At 42.8% G+C, this 18,067-nt stretch overlaps 1 protein-coding gene across 12 annotated transcripts in view; it reads right to left on the bottom strand.

Moving 5' to 3' along the window:
- eml1 (EMAP like 1) overlaps window positions 1–18,067 on the bottom strand; it is an 83,307-nt gene that overhangs the window by 22,858 nt on the left and 42,382 nt on the right. For 6 of the 12 annotated variants that reach the window (XM_083792620.1, XM_083792624.1, XM_083792625.1 and 3 more), the window contains 5 exons: window positions 11,814–11,996; window positions 10,501–10,554; window positions 6,815–6,953; window positions 1,678–1,806; window positions 40–68 (listed from right to left, as the gene is read on the bottom strand). In XM_083792620.1, coding sequence (XP_083648746.1) covers window positions 40–68; window positions 1,678–1,806; window positions 6,815–6,953; window positions 10,501–10,554; window positions 11,814–11,996 — 534 coding nt within the window. Of the gene's footprint in view, window positions 1–39; window positions 69–1,677; window positions 1,807–6,814; window positions 6,954–10,500; window positions 10,555–11,813; window positions 11,997–15,661; window positions 15,769–18,067 lie in introns of those variants that run through there. The other 6 variants (XM_083792628.1, XM_083792630.1, XM_083792631.1 and 3 more) reach the window with 3 other exon arrangements.

The following is an 18,067-nucleotide window of genomic DNA, read 5'->3' as shown; positions in this document are numbered from 1 at the left end:
TTGGGATCAAATATCTGAGAAGCGGTTTGTGGGTCTTACCTGCATTGAACACAGGATCCCTCTGTTTGCTGTCAAATGAAACAGAAATGGTGAAAGAGACAGAGAGGCATTAGTCTGGTGAAATAAAAATGATGTTTTGGTTTAAAGTGTCCAATTATTAGCAATTTAGTCAACTCCTGAAGACCCCACACAGTGGTGTACGGACCTGGCGATAGGCCCCAGTGCAGACATTGTATTTTGGACAGATGGAAAACACTTTAGTTAAACTTGAAGAGTGACGGATTACTTAAACTGGGTTACATCTTCTGATAGTTGTACTTTAATGTTGACATGAAATATTTATCCCGTCTTTCATTAGCGCGAACGCTGAACGTGACAAAATACAGCTACAGCTGAGCTTTGTTAGCCTATGATTTAGACTCTCGTAGACGTATTTATCGATTCTGATGTCATCACTCTCTACGAGAGTCTAAGTGATCCTGCCCCATGGCTTGTCGTCTGAAAAGCTGTGCCTCAAAGTAACTCTTAACTTGTACAAATGCAAAATCTAAGGTGCTGTCCCTGCTGCCCCACTTGTCTTGGTAAGTGTATACGGCAAGCAATTACAACCACTTTTGATCCACTCTGTCTCGGAATCTGGCATCCATCTTGGATTGTCCTTGATTGTAAATGGGCAACAGCGCCCCTAGCCGTCAGTGTTGCGCAGGGCACTGTTGCGCATTTATAATCGAGGAAAATCCAAGATGCTGTTCCACTGAATGAGATTAGACAAGAAAGGAATATACAGCACATTGATATTGATGATGGAGGTGGTACTTAATTTGTAATTCCAAATAATGGCAAGTTACTATGTTTTAGGGACTAAGTAATAACAGGTGAGAGATGAAAAAACACATCATTAACCACTTAAGTGGTGGGGGTAAGGATGTTAGAGCGTGACCAACAATAAATTCAGGAACATTCTCACCTGAGGGGGAAGTAGAGAAATCTGGCAGGGCCAGATAGAGAAGACAGACTGGACAGACAGACAGACAGACAGACAGACAGACAGACAGACAGACAGACAGACAGACAGACAGACAGACAGACAGACAGACAGACAGACAGACAGACAGACAGATTTATCGATTCTGATGTCATCACTCTCTACGAGAGTCTAAGCGATCTTGCCTCATGGCTCGTCGTCTGAAAAGCTGTGCCTCAAAGTAACTCTTAACTTGTACAAATTCAAAATCTAAGGTGCTTTCCCTGCTGCCCCACTTAAAATCCAAGATGGATGCCAGATTCCGAGACAGAGTGGATCAAAACACATTTGTTTATTGAAAACTACGGGCGTACGGGTTGTAATTGCTTGCCGTACACTTACCGGACAAGTGGGGCACTCGTAGAGAGTGATGACGTCAGAATCGATAAATACGCCTACGAGAGTCTAAATCTTAGGCTAGAGCTTCGTTATGCTGCTGACAGCTGATCATAAACACACGCGTTGAAACAAGGCTACGCCTACGGTAAAGATACCTATAGGTAAAGATACCAAGGACTGGACAGTGATGTCACTCTTATGCAACACGGAAGTAGTACAGACTTGAAGCTGTTTTTTTATTTTTTTTATTAGATCAAATAGATCTAAATGTCATAATTGAACAGAACATGACAAATAGATACCGAGGACCTTACCTGTCACTTCTTTTGCCGCTGGAGTTGCTGCCGGTGGACCCGGCGCGGGTTCGGTTGCTCTTGGAGTCGCCCGAATCCTTCCGCGTGAGAGTTCCCATGTGCTCATTTGAGTTGGCTCGCCTCACGGTGCTGCGGCACAGAGATGGAGGTGTTCAAAGTGTGTGTGTGTGTGTGTGTGGGGGGGGGGGGGGGGGGTGGATGATAGGGAAGGTAAGAGAAATAGGTCGTGGAACTACCTGACACTGCTTTTCTAAAAATGCTTTTCTCATCCAAGTATAGCACTACAAAGTAAAAGATTAATTTAGTTAGCCTTATTATTATACATTCAGTCATGCCGTCTCTTTGATAAGGGAACTTAAGCCATATGGCAGATTCGTCTGAAGCCGTTATGAATTATAGAATGAAAAATGTCATAAATAGATAAGAACCCACAGAAAGGAACTTCATTACAGAAAAGGTCAGGCAAGGAAGAGACCAGCCCACAAGTATAATGCATTTTACTGCAACAAAATTCTACAATGCTCGGAGAATAAGAGTAGATTTTAAATCACAATATCTTCCCTCTTTCTTCTCCTAAAAGTCATGTGTGGTGGACAGTTGGTGGACGTGCTAACAGAACCTTTGCAAGCCTGAACATCAGTAATGCAGACAGGCTGCTCATTTACACAAAGGAAAGCCCTGATCAGCAGTCCATTGGCTGGTAGGCCCACTCACACCTAATCCATCCCACCAGAGCCAAGTCCATTCAAACCCCTGGATATGGCTGCTGATGCTGTCCCTTTTACAGGGTAACTGAGTGGGTGAATGAGTGGGTGAGTGACTGAGAATGATACAGAGACATAGAGAAAGAGAGAGAGAGAGAGAGAGAGAGAGAGAGAGAGAGAGAGAGAGAGAGAGACATCTTCTTTGTATTATTATTATTATTATTATTTTGTACCGTGAATAACCATACTAATCATTTTGGAAATACAGTGCAGTATGTATGCCAATATATCTAAACACCAGTTTAGACTAATCCTATTCATGGTCTGAAGTACACAAATGCTGTTCCAGTGAATGAGATTAGACAAGAAAAGAATATACAGCACGTTGTTATTGATGATGGAGGTGGTACTTAATTTGTAATTCCAAATAATAGTTACTCTGTTTTAGGGACTTAAGTAATAACAGGTGAATGATGAAAAAACACATCATTAACCACTTAAACCCTAGACTTGTTTGACTGGTCCGGAGTACCCAGGCTACCTTCTTTTTTCTTCTAGACTCTGAAAATAGCAGATCTACAAGCTCACAACGTGTTGGGTTGGGACATGATCTGTTATTTTTGCCAAATGCTCGCCCCAAGAATAGGGAAGCCAGGGTTCATATCACAAAGCAGTGGTTCTCAAACTGGGGTCGTGGATGGGGTTCCAAGGGGTCCCCAGAAAAATCAGTTAATTTAGCATCAAAATCAGTTTTAACTACGCATTTTATACTTAAGCTAACCGATCTAAGAGCTCATTTGTGAGCTTCTAGATGAGCACATTTTGAAAAACGTGGAAAAAATGGAAACATTTTCAATAATTTTGACAATTTGTCTTATGGGGGTCCCTGGTACAAAATGTTGTGACCCATGTTTTTCAGATGGGGGGCCGCGGCCAAATACATTTGGGGATCAATTTAGGGATCCTTGGCAAGACGATGTCTGAGGCCCACTAGATTAAAGGACAGTAAAGGCTCATATATAGTCTGGATTTCAGACTATGTATGAGCCGGAGCGGTGGTCACCTCACCACCGAAAAGCCAGACTATGAATGAGCCTTAAGTATGGGGTTAAGGATGTTAGAGCGTGACCAACAATATATTCAGGAACATTCTCACCTGAGGGGGAAGTAGAGAAATCTGGCAGGGCCAGATAGAGAAGACAGACTGGACAGACACAGACACAGACACAGACACAGACACAGACACAGACAGACAGACAGACATCACAATGTGGGTGGGCAGGATATGTAAATGTCATTATGGAAGAGGACAGGGATATTAGACATGCAGGACAGGGAGCGAGGGGATAAAATACACCACATATTCTGTAAACCCTCTAGACCAGTGTAGCCCAAAGTACAATGGGTATACATCTGCCTTTAAGTACCATCAAATACCATCTGTGTCATGATTGCCCCTGCCGAAAGCAGTTAATGTCTTTCATTCTTGGTGTGCCTGTGTGTGTGTGTGTGTGTGTGTGTGTGTGTGTGTGTGTGTGTGTGTGTGTGTGTGTGTGTGTGTGTGTGTGTGTGTGTGTGTGTGTGTGTGCGTGTGCGTGTGCGTGTACTGTGTGGTTTCTAAGCTCCTCTGATCGAGTAAATATTGGAACATTGAGAACAGCACAAACACAAGCACTGCCCTACAAACAGAAACGCTTCATAATCTCCTTTCATGACCAAACACGCAACCGGTAATGGCTTAGAAAGTGACACGCAAGTCAACAAAATGTATTTTATTGGGCCCAGAGCTCAAAGGCCACAGAACCATAGAACATAAACCAAAAGATAAACAATATCAAATTCATATAAATATACATCGTGAATAGAGTGGGAAGACAGTCTGAAGACAGGCTTTCCACACGGAGGAAAGCCTGGCTTCCATTCTGAAGTGACCAATGTGATCCTTCTAGAAGATTCTAGAAGGTGGTTTCCAGTTGTGGTTTACCATTAGAGCCGCTTTGTTTTTGTTCCCCAACATGAAAGCTGAATCGAGTAGTCTAGTCTCACCAGTCACGCTACGAGGGAGTTTTACTTGAAGAAACCTTTTTTTAGATTTTTGAAAACCTTTTTGAATAATAATAATAATTAAATAAATCAATATATATTTGTAAGTGTACGGACACACGGAGTTTGATTCTGCCTATGTGGCAGATTCTGCCAATGATTTTCAATGGGAACGTAGCGGAAAGCCACGCGATGGCAACAAAATGCTCCATTCCCATTGAATAGCATAGGCAGAATCAAACTCTGGTCACTGTGTCCGACCAAAGAGTGAAAAAAAATGTGGATTCATCAAATTAATAATTTACTTTTGGAGAACATTTCTGCCTGGAACGACCGCCTGCTGACACAAAGTTATATCCCCCATAGACCTGATCAGAAAACATCAAAAGGAGTTCATCCCAGTCTAGTTAAAACCAGACAAGCACAAATATCAGTCCAGGCTTAGGTTGCCTGGCACACAGAGAAATGCCTCAAAGAAACCAGACTGACATTTCCTACTGCACATTCATATTAGTATCTGTCCTGGTGTATATCTACTGTACGTACGGGTGCAGTACTTAGTTCAGACTAGTCATTGGACAACCTACCTCAAACCCTAACCTAAGATATGCAGAGAAGCAGTGGATTTTAAAATTAAACACCACATTTCCACAAGGCTTAAACAATACTAAATCCATTACAGGGAACAGGGTAGTAAACAAACCATTGAATCCTAAACCTCTAAATTGCTCTCAATTAGAGCAGAGCCAGGACAATAACAGAAACACAAAGCCATTTTAGATTCAAAATCAGACCATGATCTGATGGTATTCAAAAATAGCACTTGTACAAGCTCACTGCGTGCCACGCTGTGAGCTTGTACATCTGCTAGTTTTGAACATTTTTGAAAAATCTTGAAAGTGATTGAAAAATGTTGAATCATTTTGAATTACGGAAACGTTTTAGAACTACTGGTCTAGAAGGCATTTGTAGAATCAGCCTCAGGTTTTAATGGGTTCATTTAGACTGGAGAGGAGATGTCACTGGCTGCGTTCCAAAGTACGGTATGTAGCTGTTTCCTTGTTATATTCCCCAAGCTCAGGAATAGAATAGCAACTAACAAGAATATATTGGTTCATGTTGGGATACATTCCTCATTTGTGGAAAAAGAACATTGAATGTCAAATAGTCTCCGATTATAATACGACCCCGTTTTTTAGGATATTTCCATTGGGGGAAAAAACGAAGTCTTATATTCAGCACAATAGGTACAGTATAGGGACATACCTATTGTATAGGGAATAAACAAGGATGCATTGGATAATTGGAGGGAACTGCAATCTCAAATGGAATGGGTCCCTGCTCTCTCCTCACGGTCATCTGATTATGATAATTCCAGTGCCAGACAGTGATGGGAACAAGACCATTGTTCCTCCTGCCAGAAGAAGATTGATAACCTGGGCTCTCCGTGAACACACATACACGTGTGCGCGGACACATACACGCGTGCGTGGACACACGCACGCGCACGCACACACTAATTCAATCTATAGTCTTGTAGTGACTGAATGTCAGGACAGGAGCATAGATTATGATGACAGCACTGCCTCAGTGTTTATCAGACATGTAAAATGTCAGTGGCTGTGGCATTGAAAAGGCTATCAAATCAAATGTTATGACAGGGGATAATATATCAGATGTTGCATACAGTATGTGGTCAATTCCTCTGGGACCTACATGGATGTGGTTATACAGTATGAACAGAACACAGCCTCTGGGCTCCAACACCCAGTAATACAGACCATTCATTTAGATGTCTAGGACATATGAGCTGTAGCGGTTTAGCTGAAACATTTATATCCCATTCATAGCAAGTCATGATTTCTCTAATAAATCTGAAGACTAGATAAGTGGATGTCTTGTGCCCTATGACGTGATAATTGTTTTTCTTTTTCCATGTTCCCGTTTGCTGTACTTGACCAGGGACTACAGATGAAAATTAGCCTGCCTAACACCTGCATCTGCACAGGAAAGGAGCGAGCGTTCCGACGGCGATATTACGCATAGAATCTCAAAGAGACTCTGCGAGCGAATATAGGAGGGTTGGATGACATCACTGCACGCCGCTCTGTCGCTCGCGGTATGTGAGGACAGTCTCATTGAAAAACAACGTTCATCGTTCGCATCGCTGGAAGTGCGGATGGAGTGTAACTCTTGCACATTTAAATGTAACGTTAAACCCGATCTATTCTTAATAAAAACTGACCCGATTTGCAACTGTACACTTTTTTTCCCTCTACACCCAATCTCTTGTGTGAAAATAGGCGATCGACAAGCTCACAACGCAATGTGAGCTTGTAGATCTGCTATTTTCTGCGCATCTTTCCAGCAGAATTGGGATGTCTTCTCACCTCTTGTTGGTTGGCGTAGCAACGTCCTTCCGGGAACCAGATCCGGACGGGGATGGGAGGGAACCACTGCCTTTCTTTGGTAGGACTGTCCCGTTGTTCACCGTGGGTCGCAAAGGCAGGGTCGCTATCATTGGCCTGGCTAGAAGAGGAATAACCCACAATTCACATTAAAGGGTTGGAACTTGGAACATTTGACCACTTACTGTGTAGTGTACTTGTACTGTACCTATGGGTGCTTAATTGAGACTGAGAGTTGCTGAAAGAGTTGTGAAATATGTTAGCACAAGACCATGCTGTGGAACAGACTGAATGAGATATTGATAGAAAAAGTAGGTGTCTCCGTTTATTGAATGTACCATGTTTTCCCTCATTGGAAAAATAAGGGAATTTTGAGCACTGAGATTTTCTTTGTGTGTAAAAGATGCTGATGTTTTATTAATCACGTGTGAGGGACTCTTATAAAGATAAATGAGTATGTTGAATGGCCTCTGCCCTCTGCTCTATGAACGCAGCACTAGGTTCATCTGTCACACGTTTCATTACACCCCTAAACCGCACACGCAACAACAATTCCAGTTCTACCACTGCAGAATACTAAAAAGTCAGTGTGTGTGTGTGTGTGTGTGTGTGTGTGTGGGGGTGTGTGTGTGTGTGTGTGTGTGTGTGTGTGTGTAAATGAGTGCGTGCATTTGTGCATGCGTACAGTATATACTGTAGGTGCAGAACATTGTTTATTAAATTAACACTGCAGATTTAATTGTTTATTAATTTAACGCATGTGCACACACACACACACACACACACACACACACACACACACTGTGTGTGCGTGTGTGACTGCGTGCATGCGTGCGTGCAGCTGTGTGGTTATATAAAGGTGTATGTTTGTGTATGGATGATGTGTGACCAAAACAACAGATGATAAACCAGATAAGGCTCAAACCTTGGGTGGTACAAAGCAGAGAGATCAGGATCATAGAGAAAAAGGAATTCAGAAAGTGTGTGCACGTGTAGCCGGGCTTGAATACATGCTTGTGCCTGACTGCCTGTAGACCTACTTAAAATGTAGGCTAGGCATTGGCCAGCCAGAGTGACGGTTAGTAAAAACAGAGAGATGTGTCAGGGTGAGCGATAAGTTGCTACTGTAGTTTTCTAACTTTAGAAAACTACACCGCGGTGAGTTGCTTGTCACCTAAAACTGGAGTATGAATGAGCCTTTAGAGGTTAAGGGCCCAATTTCCGCCCATGCTATACCCCTTATCCCTAAACATCTTTGCCTGCTCAGGGACACTTTGACACATAGACCAGGGCCAACCAGGAGGCAGCCTCTCTCTCTCTCTACCCATTCAGCCATGGCCGCCCCATATCTCCAGCGAACATTCACACTATAACAGGGATACTGGGGTCACGTGGTTAGTCAACAAATGATAATCACATAATGTAAAGAAAACAATTTAGTGCCGAAAACAAAGTAACGTGTCAAGCATGTTAGCATGTCAAGTAATATATACCTGCATAGTACTGTATATACAGTATATTCAACAAGGCATGCAGTATAGTCAACATGGCATAACTTGCCAACAAGATTGTCAAAATTGCCAACAAGAAGTAATACAAGGAAGGAGGAGTGTTAGGCGGGTGAGGTAAAGTCTCAAGAAGTGAGCTTCCAGAATGCTGTGGAAAATATGGAGTCTCTGTATGACCTGTATCCATCCATATTATTTACCCATGTGACTGAGATAAGAATTATAATGTATTTCTTTCATCCAAATGTCATGGGAAGAGGGCAATCCTGACCTGGGCAATGTGACATGAAATACTTTAAGGCGTGCTTGATTGTAGTCTACTGTATGTGTGCGAAGTCTTTGAATAGCTTGGTGAATATGTGAACATCAAAGACATCACCACATGTGCTATGTATTTCACACCCACCTCTGGGGCCATGCAGAGTGACATTACAGAAATTAATAGAATGTATTCAAAAAGACATCATCATCCATCACTATTATTGGTGCAGCAAACAGAGGTTGCAGACATACAGTAAGTGTTTACATGAGACAGGTATGGTAATGGCAGTGTGTATGTTTGTTGATTAGTAACATCCATTACAGTGTGTCATACTGCGACAGGCAGAATTTGTTGTTAGGTTTCACACAAATATCATACATAAATTATACATATTGTTGTTGCTGCCGTGTGGAAACCTTGTATGTCCCAAAATGTATTTTTTCAGAAAACGAAAAAAAAAACAACCCCGTGTACTAATGGATCCAACATAGTTATAATTAGCCACAAGCTCTTGTTAATACTTTTCATTGGTGAGCTATCTATAAATGCCACAGACAGACTTAACCACTTTCAAATTTAAAATTTTGTGCTACTTTTGTGTGACACTGTAGTATGATGAAAAATAAACATAAAAAGATATGGAGATACAAGGTTTATGCCTAACTGAAACGGTATATAGCTTATCACCCGGACATTCATCATAGCCCAAGGTTGTCTGAAGCCCAAAGCACACGAAAGGGTCGAGACGGGACGAGAGTCACGAGACGGTTTTAGCGTTCGTCCCAGCGGTGTGATATGTGCTGTTGCACATCGACCCAAGTCGACCTGAGTGATTCAACTGGTTCAATTCAATGGCCCAAACCACACCAATGGGTCGCTTCCTTGCAACCAAACGGTTGCGAGGGGTTGCACAAACCACACCCATTGGTGTCGTTTGTGCTTAACCAATAGGCTACTCCCAGACAGCGTTGGTAAAGCGTTTCAGTTTCACTTCCGGCGAGCTGCCGCACGTCCGAAACGGTCGAGAAATGATAGTTACCATGTGGGGGTCCCCGGGGGGTCTGTGTGGGGGTCCCCGGGGGGTCCGTGTGGGGGTCCCCGGGGGTCCGTGTGGGGGTCCGTGTGGGGGTCCCCGGGTGGTCCGTATGGGGTCCCCGGAACATACAGTACAGAGCCCCAGGAACGGCCCAGGCTCGTACTGTAGTGTACTCTGTACCACTTTACTCTGTGCTGTACTGTACTGGCCACTTTAGGTATTGCAGCTTTCCGTGCTCGGACATACAGACACAGAGACAGACATACGGACGGACGGACATAGGTCCGTAATGGAGCGGAGGCACCGCTCAAAAAGGGTACAACACTTTTTTTGGTTGTTTTTCTTCTTTCTAATTATTTGTTCTGCCCAATATTTTTTATTTATTGTCATGAATTGTCACCATCCGAGTTGGCTTTGTCTGAGGCTTATCGGTCATTAAATAAATACTTTTTGAAACATCTATGGGAAAAATGAGAAATTCTCTTCATGGTCATGAAAGGGGGCGGGACTGCGACGCTCTATAGCAGGGGCGGATACAACCAGTCTCGAGGTTGGTTACCAAGGGATACGATGAATGCCTGGGCAATCAGATTATTTTTTTTATCACATATCCATAGCCCTAACTAGTCGCACTTAGAAAATAAACGTTGATCAACGCAGCAACGGTGGCAGCCTTACAAGTACTTGGCTTTTGAAGTGCCCAGTGGTCACAGACTCTCAGTTTCCTAGTGACGTAATGTCTGACATGAGATTAGCGGGCAGTGATTCATCAGTACAGTATGTAGAATGATCCACACTCACGCACGCACAGCAGCACTACAGCAGGCCTGATCAGTGCAAACAAGCAGAACAGGAGGCCTACCTGGCTTGCCAACATTGCTGTCAGCTGAGGGAGACTTTCTCATCAAAGCTGGGTCTACACATGTACACACATACAGTAGATACCACAAAATAACAACAGAGCAAGGAGGAGCATGGGGCAATTGAAAATGGAAGGAAATAGTGGGATTCGAAGGAAACATCACAGAAACAGAGAGAAAGAAATGGACAAAGAGAGAGGGATGGTGTTCCTGGGAGAATGTGCGGCTGTGCGTGTTCATACTGTATGCGTGTGTGTGTGTGTGTGTGTGTGTGTGTGTGTGTGTGTGTGTGTGTGTGTGCGTGCGTGTGTGTGTGTGTGCGTGCGTGCGTGCGTGCGTGCGTGCGTGCGTGCGTGCGTGCGTGCGTGCGTGCGTGCGTGCGAGCGTGCGTGCGTGCGTGCGTGCGTGTTCCACTATTACTGAAGTGGACTGCAAGTTCTTTCACACTTTTTTAGCCAATATCAAAAGCCTGCTGTCCTGAAACCTGATGTTTGATTGACAATGTCTACCAGCTTCACACCAGGACTTATGAGCTCATAGATCAGCTATTTATGATTTCTTTTTACAAAAAGGAATTAAGGTTTTTGAAAATGTTTTTTTTACTAACTGATAGGTAATGATGTGATGTGTTACATCGCACAGGGAGCTGGCTGACAGCAAGAATGAGTTCTTCCATTAAGGAACGCAGGTGAGGAGAGAGAAGGGAACTAGTGAAACAAAAACGCATGATTGATTGACGCGTCGCTGAACAAAAGCCGAAGCCAGCTGTTGTAGATTATTTAGATACACATAACTTTGCATTGATTTGTATGTGTACCTATTCAATCTATAAAAACTTTGTATCAGAGTGTTCTACTCCACGGGTTCCCACACATTTTTATCAATGAATTTACCAAGCTCACATTTGTTTTCTAATTTACGGAATTTCTTTGATTTTTTTATTTCTTCATGAAATTACTGAGGCCCTGAGTAGAAAAACAATCATTGAATTTTGTTTTTAATTCATGATTTGGTTTACCGTGGTGCTGTGCTGTAACACGGTTTATGGACGTATCATGGACGTGTACTGTTTGACGGATGTTTTGTATTGTTTTGTTTTGTCTCTATTTGTTTGTCTGTTTTGTTCTCTAAAGAGAAGCTGTAAATGCTTCTGTGAAAATACCAATAAACAAAGTTGTCCACGACCCACAAATGTGTCCCGACCCAGTGTTTGGGAACCACTGCGTTATACTGTACATGCTGTCTTCAGTACACCCCCATGCATGCAAGAATGAACCAAGGAATTAAGGCATGAATGAATGTGTGAATGCGTTACCTTTGGTGGGCCCCCTGCGTGTGCCCATGGCCTGTTGCTCCTCAGAGTGGTTGAGCCTGCGGACCACGTCGGCCAAAGCGGACTTTAAAAGCTGGATCTCGTCCTCCTGCATCTGCACCCGCTGCTCCAGGGAGGCGATGCGGTCCGTCACCTCCATGCTGCTGGCTGCTGATGCACTGTCATCTGACCACCACACACAGAGAGAGCGAGAGAGAGGGAGGGAGGGAGGGAGAGAGAGTGAGAAAGAGAGACAGTGAGGGAGGGAAGGAGAGAGAGAGAGCGAGAGAGATTCCATTAGTTATGCCCTACAAAGATTAATCGTCAAGTCGACAGCAGACAGGAACACTGGGCTCTAGCGGAGAGAGATAGATTGAGACAGAGGGTTCATAGGAGGACGATATCAACACATTTGAGAACAAGTTCATGTATATAAAAATGTTTTGTCTGAGACGAGCCTGCAGCTTGCATACTGTACATTACCAAGGCTTTTCTTCATGAACTATGCCTCGCTTTTTCTATTTGCCAGTGCGCTCTCCCTCTCCCTCTCCCTCTCTCTCTCTCTCTCTCTCCCTCCCTCCTTGTTATTTATTCATTTGTCTGTCTATTGTCTTGTCATTCAGCCTGTCCTGCATGCTTGTTATTTGGCGGTCTCGGTCTGTCCTTTGAGTTAAATGTAGCTTAACACACCGTTTTCACCTCTGCATCCGACACCCTGCTAGAGGCCAAGCAAGGGCCACCAGGGTCCACTTCATTAACACACGCACACGCACACGCACACGCACACGCACACGCACACACACACACACTCATTGATGTCAGAGTGGTCTGATGAAATATTAATGTAAATCGGTGCCGTGTTTCCCTGCAGACTGGTAACAACAGACTGATGCATTATGCATCAGTGCCGCCGCGGCAGCATCTGGTGATTAGGCTAAACTAACTAGCATGTTCCTCCTGATGAAGCGATACACTGAACCCCCACAGCCTGCTGAGGTTACGTTTCAGGACTCTTTTTTTAATGAATATTTCTGGAATAAGTGAAGCGGAACAGTGCTCTTATTGTTGCCAAATCGTTTTTTTTTTATTGAATTCAGGGGAATCTGCTGAGGTCAAATGTGTGATTAGCTCTCTCCACTCTTTTGGATAAACCAAATATGCTTGGGGACCTAACTGTGCTGCTGTTGCGCGTGTTCACTGTAGCCTATTATGCCAAATATAGATCAACATATAAACTGAGAATTTTAAAGCTATATAATGATTTTTTTGTGTGTGAATAAAATGTTATTTTAGAAGTTACAATGGTGCTCTTATTGTGCCAAATCTTTTTTTTTTCTTTTTTTTTTTCAGGGGAATCTGCTGAGGTCAAATGTGTGATTAGCTCTCTCGACTCATTTGGATAAACCAAATATGCTTGGGGACCTAACTGTGCTGCTGTTGCGAGTGTTCACTGTAGCCTATTATGCTAAATATAGATCAACATATAAACTGAGAATTTTAAAGCTATATAATGTAATTATTTGTGTGTGAATAAAATGTTATTTTAGAAGTTACAATGGGTTTGTATAGAAAGGGGACGGGGCAGCTAAAAAGAATATCAAATATCTAAATATTGAATCGAGCAACTTAAAAGACTGTCTGGGATGTTCACAACTTCACATAAGTCTGAGTGGACGATGAAATGACGAAAACATTTGATATTGCACCTTGAAATGAGAATGAGGACGAGGAAGCAAACCGTCAGAGATTAGACTACTGATGTAGACTAATTATCAGACTCAAGCTTCCTGAAGCTCAAGAGATGCAGTCCACTCAGAGAGTGGGCGGGGTCCAGTCTACTAACTACGGATGCTCCCTGCAAGTACATTCATCTGCTAATCAATGATCAGGCTCTTAAGTCACAGTAAATCCACCTCTAATTGGTTTACACATTTGCCCATATGGGTAAAATAGTGCACAGCCTTCACAGCCTTTTCAATTATTTACTAAAACCACAGCACTAACAGCCTAAAAAGCCTTCATCAGCTTATTTGATTAAATGATTACTGATATACACAATTATCTCACATGATAACACAAAGTTAGTTTTTTTATACTGATAATTCAAATACGCATATGGTACACACACAACAGTTACTGTTCTGCACCATATATTATTGAATATTACATTCTGAAAATCATCACAAACCCTACAAAGTCTGAAGAGGTATTTGGAAAAGGAATTTGGGTATCACATACCATGGGGTAATGATGTAAAACAATGTCTTCTTTTTTTTAATATATTTTTTATCCCACGATTTTGTAACCCATTTTTCACCCCTGTGTCAATCATCTAATGTGATCCTGGGCTCTACACACCCTCCGCCAACCTGGGGAGAGCAACAGACTTAACTCATGCTTCCTTCATGCTTGAGTGTCCAAGTTGCTCCTTTACACCTGACAGGGGGGAGTTTCCCTGGTTGGACGTAGCGCGTGGAAGGAACACGTTATTCCAACCAGTTCCTTTCCCCTCCATCAGGCGCCCCGGCTGGCCAGGGGGAGGCAGTTTAGAGACCAGGATTACTGCATGTTTTTGTGAGGGTACCTACCCTAGGGGACACGGGGAGAACATGCAAACTCCACACAGAAAGGCCCTTTCGCCAACCCCGCCTTCGGGTATGGGCACTGATGACGCGGAGGAGGAAACACGCCGCCAGCACCCAAAAAACAATGTCTTCTACTGTAGGTTTTGTCATGGGGACAGCTCATCTACATGAGACAGTATTAATTCCCGCTTTAAGAAGATGAGCTCATAGCAGGAAATGCTAATAATCTAAAGAATAAGTGACTAAACCAATTAATGTGACCGGACACACTTGTTCTAAAGTTGGCTCACGCAAGCACGCAAGGCGCACGTACGCACACACGCACGCACGCAAACCACTGTGTTTTTCTGGCAGCGCTTTAACAATGAGTCCTGCCATTACTATCATTTGTGATTAATATTACACTGGGCAGACAAGAAGAGACAGAAGTCTTACAGCAATGCAGCTTCTAAATATAGGACTATAGGCTAATATAACTGTAAAAAAAAATGGGGGGGGGGAATCCTGAGTGCTAATTTAACTCAGGGTGTGTACAAATGCCACCATTTGTTTGGGTATTTGCACACTCTCCGAGTTACACAGTAAACCTTGTTTACTGTGTACACAAGGTGCAATAGGGAATCCTTTGATAATATCAACCTTGGCTGTGGATACAGTTCTATGTATTGTCTACATAAAAAAAAAGTCTCTGTTTTGTGTAAAAACAAACAAACAGCGTTACTCAGAGGACGGTTGCTGTCTAGGCATCATAATCTGACTACCGTAATATGTTCAGCTCCCTATGAGAGGGGACGTCCCATAACGACGAGCCCTTTCTGTAGAAACAAAGCATGATGAGGAACTATGTGTGTTATAAATAACTCTTTACATACACAGTGGTGACGTTACCAGTGCAATGATGAAAATGTCACCTCAATATCCATACTTTTACCCTAACCGTCAAACTCAAAGAATATGTTGTCATTGATAACCAACAAAAGCAAAATGTGTTAATAGCATCACAGTCATGTGTTCAGTCAATCAGTGATTTTGAATAATTTTGAATATTTTTTACACAAATCTCTTTTGCACAAAACCTTTTCAGATGGGGGTCCGAGGACAAATATATATATATATCAATTTGGGAATCCTTGGCACAAAGAAGTTTGAGATCCACTGAACTGAAAGCAAAGCGACAAATAATGTCCTCCGAGACAAAACGCTACACAACCAACATCACGTATAAAACGGTATATCAACACAACCACCATCACCATGTCTCCTCACCTAAACATGTCTCCTTGGTGGCTCCCTGTTCTTATCCATGTGTGTGTGTGCGGCGCGCCGGTACGCGCGCGAAAACACAAGAGAACATCCCCCCGGAGAGGCGGAGACAAAACCCTTTCTCTATCAGTTCAGCATCTGCCGTGGGTCTGGTCCTGACAGTGACACAATGACAGCATGACACCATCAATCCCTGCAATACAATGACTGGCTGTCACAGGCCTGCTTCCAACGGACTGGGCCAATCATCAGCCCCGAACAGCCTCCATGACCTGTGGTGTAAAGTAACTAAATACATTTACTCAAAACGTCAAAAGTAAGGTTTTTTTTACAATTACAATCTACATTTAGCAGACGCTCTTAATCTTAATACTGGAGTATTTCAAATGTTCAGTACTTTCACTTCTATTAGACTACATTTAAGAGGCAAATGTTAGACTTTTGGCTCCACTACAATTATTTGAAAACTTTACTTTGTAGATTTTGATTATTATTACAAACATACATGAACCACTTCAACCCCTATACATTTTGGCCATTTGAAAATAGCCGAACTACAAAGCTCACAATGTGTCACATGGTGAGGCATTGTGATCTTGTAGATTTTTGGAAATTGCCGATGTACAAAAGATTCTCTCTGTGGACTTTGGGGAAACATACTATTAAGTCTCTGCTCTGGAAGACAATAATACTACAGCAGGTGATTGATGCCTCATGCCTGTGATATAATTCAGACAGCCTGTACAGCAGGTAGGCTACACTGCAGCACTGGGGTTATTTCAAGAGGCCAGGCAGCAATGTACTGTACTTGTATAGCCAGGCAGGGGATCATAGCACCAAGAGACTACAATAATTGGTCTGTCACAACATTATGACTATCATGTCAGGCTTTCAATCCCAGAAAAGCTTGTGGTTTATTCAGCAACGCTGATAAGCGGCAACATTACAATAATCTTGTTGCCGTATGAAAGTAGGCTCAGCTCTCTATCCAACCACCTGCCAAGTGGTGTTCACGGACTCATGACAGCAAAATCCACAAAACGAGGTATGTGGAACTGTCACAGAGCTACTGGGCTGACAATGACAGCTCTTAGACCTTCATGACAGTATCTTCTATCAAGTGCAATGAGTCGCACTTGTTACATACTAGAATTTCGCGGCCGCTTTGCGGCCGCTCATCCCAGAGTTACTTTGCCGCACACTATGGGAAGAAGGAAATTGCCGGAGTTGACTCCACATGTAGTAACGGATGGGTTATTAGTTATTATTAAGTGTCCTTATTAGTGTAGTGTAGTGTAGTCAACACGTTATGGCTCATAGACACTGCCCGGTATTTGCTCCGATTATGCTGTCGGGGAGCATTTTTGGCGCTGGCCGACAAAACCCCTGATCTGACGTTACTGGTAGATCGTGATCTACCTTTTGGCCACCGCTTAATTCAACCTTTTTTGTCCCAGGGCACACTTTTCATAGCCTAAGAATATATATACCGGTGTGTATATATAGTAAATATATATAGTAAATATATATATTATATATATATATATAATATATATATATAAATATATATATATAGAATATTAGTGGTCCATGACATGAAAATGTTTGAGAACCACTGCTCTAAAACAACATTGGACAATGATGTTTGACAGTCAGCAATATTGTTGCTTATTCTAGATTTATTTTCTGACTTTTTCGGATTTTCTGACTTGATCTGGCCTGTTAACATTTTCATAGACCTGGTTGCTTGTTTCCCTCTCAGTCAATGTGGCAACCCTGGTCAATGCCGTGTTGACTGTTGTGGTTCTGTATGATGATTTAGCTTAGCACACAACAGCTAGGAGGATGCAGCAGGCTGATGCCGTCATGTTTAACAGTATTTTGCGGAATTTATGTCCCCGAATTTATGGATATGGACTTATGGCCCCATCGCTGCCTCTTTCTTTAGTAGAAGTAGAAATTTAACGTGTTGCTGACTGTTTACCTCCCTCTCACGCGCGCGCGCACACACACACACACACACACACACACACACACACACACACACACACACACACACACACACACACACACACACACGACGTCCTCTCCCACCGACGTCAGCTGTTCATTTATCTCCTTATTCATACACGCTTTGAGCTGAGAGAAGCTATAAAGCGCCTTTTAAATATGACAATGCTGTATATAATATATATATCAGCTGCACAGTTCAGTTGCGAAACTGTTTTTCATTGGCTTGTCGCCACATGCGCACATCTTTTCATTGGCTAGTGCGCACATCTTTTGCGCCACGTGACAACTTTTCGAATGTATATTAGATACGATATACTGTTTAAAGTTGGAAATGCTTGCTTCATTTAGGTGGGGCTTAGAGGAGTGGTTCTCAAACTGTTGAATTTCAAGGACCCC

The sequence above is a fragment of the Protomyctophum parallelum genome (assembly GCF_964188405.1).
Source record: "Protomyctophum parallelum genome assembly, chromosome: 20".
In the NCBI taxonomy this organism is placed as follows: Eukaryota; Metazoa; Chordata; class Actinopteri; order Myctophiformes; family Myctophidae; genus Protomyctophum; species Protomyctophum parallelum.
Note: the sequence above shows the minus strand (reverse complement) of the source record. Positions and strands in the feature narration are given on the sequence as shown.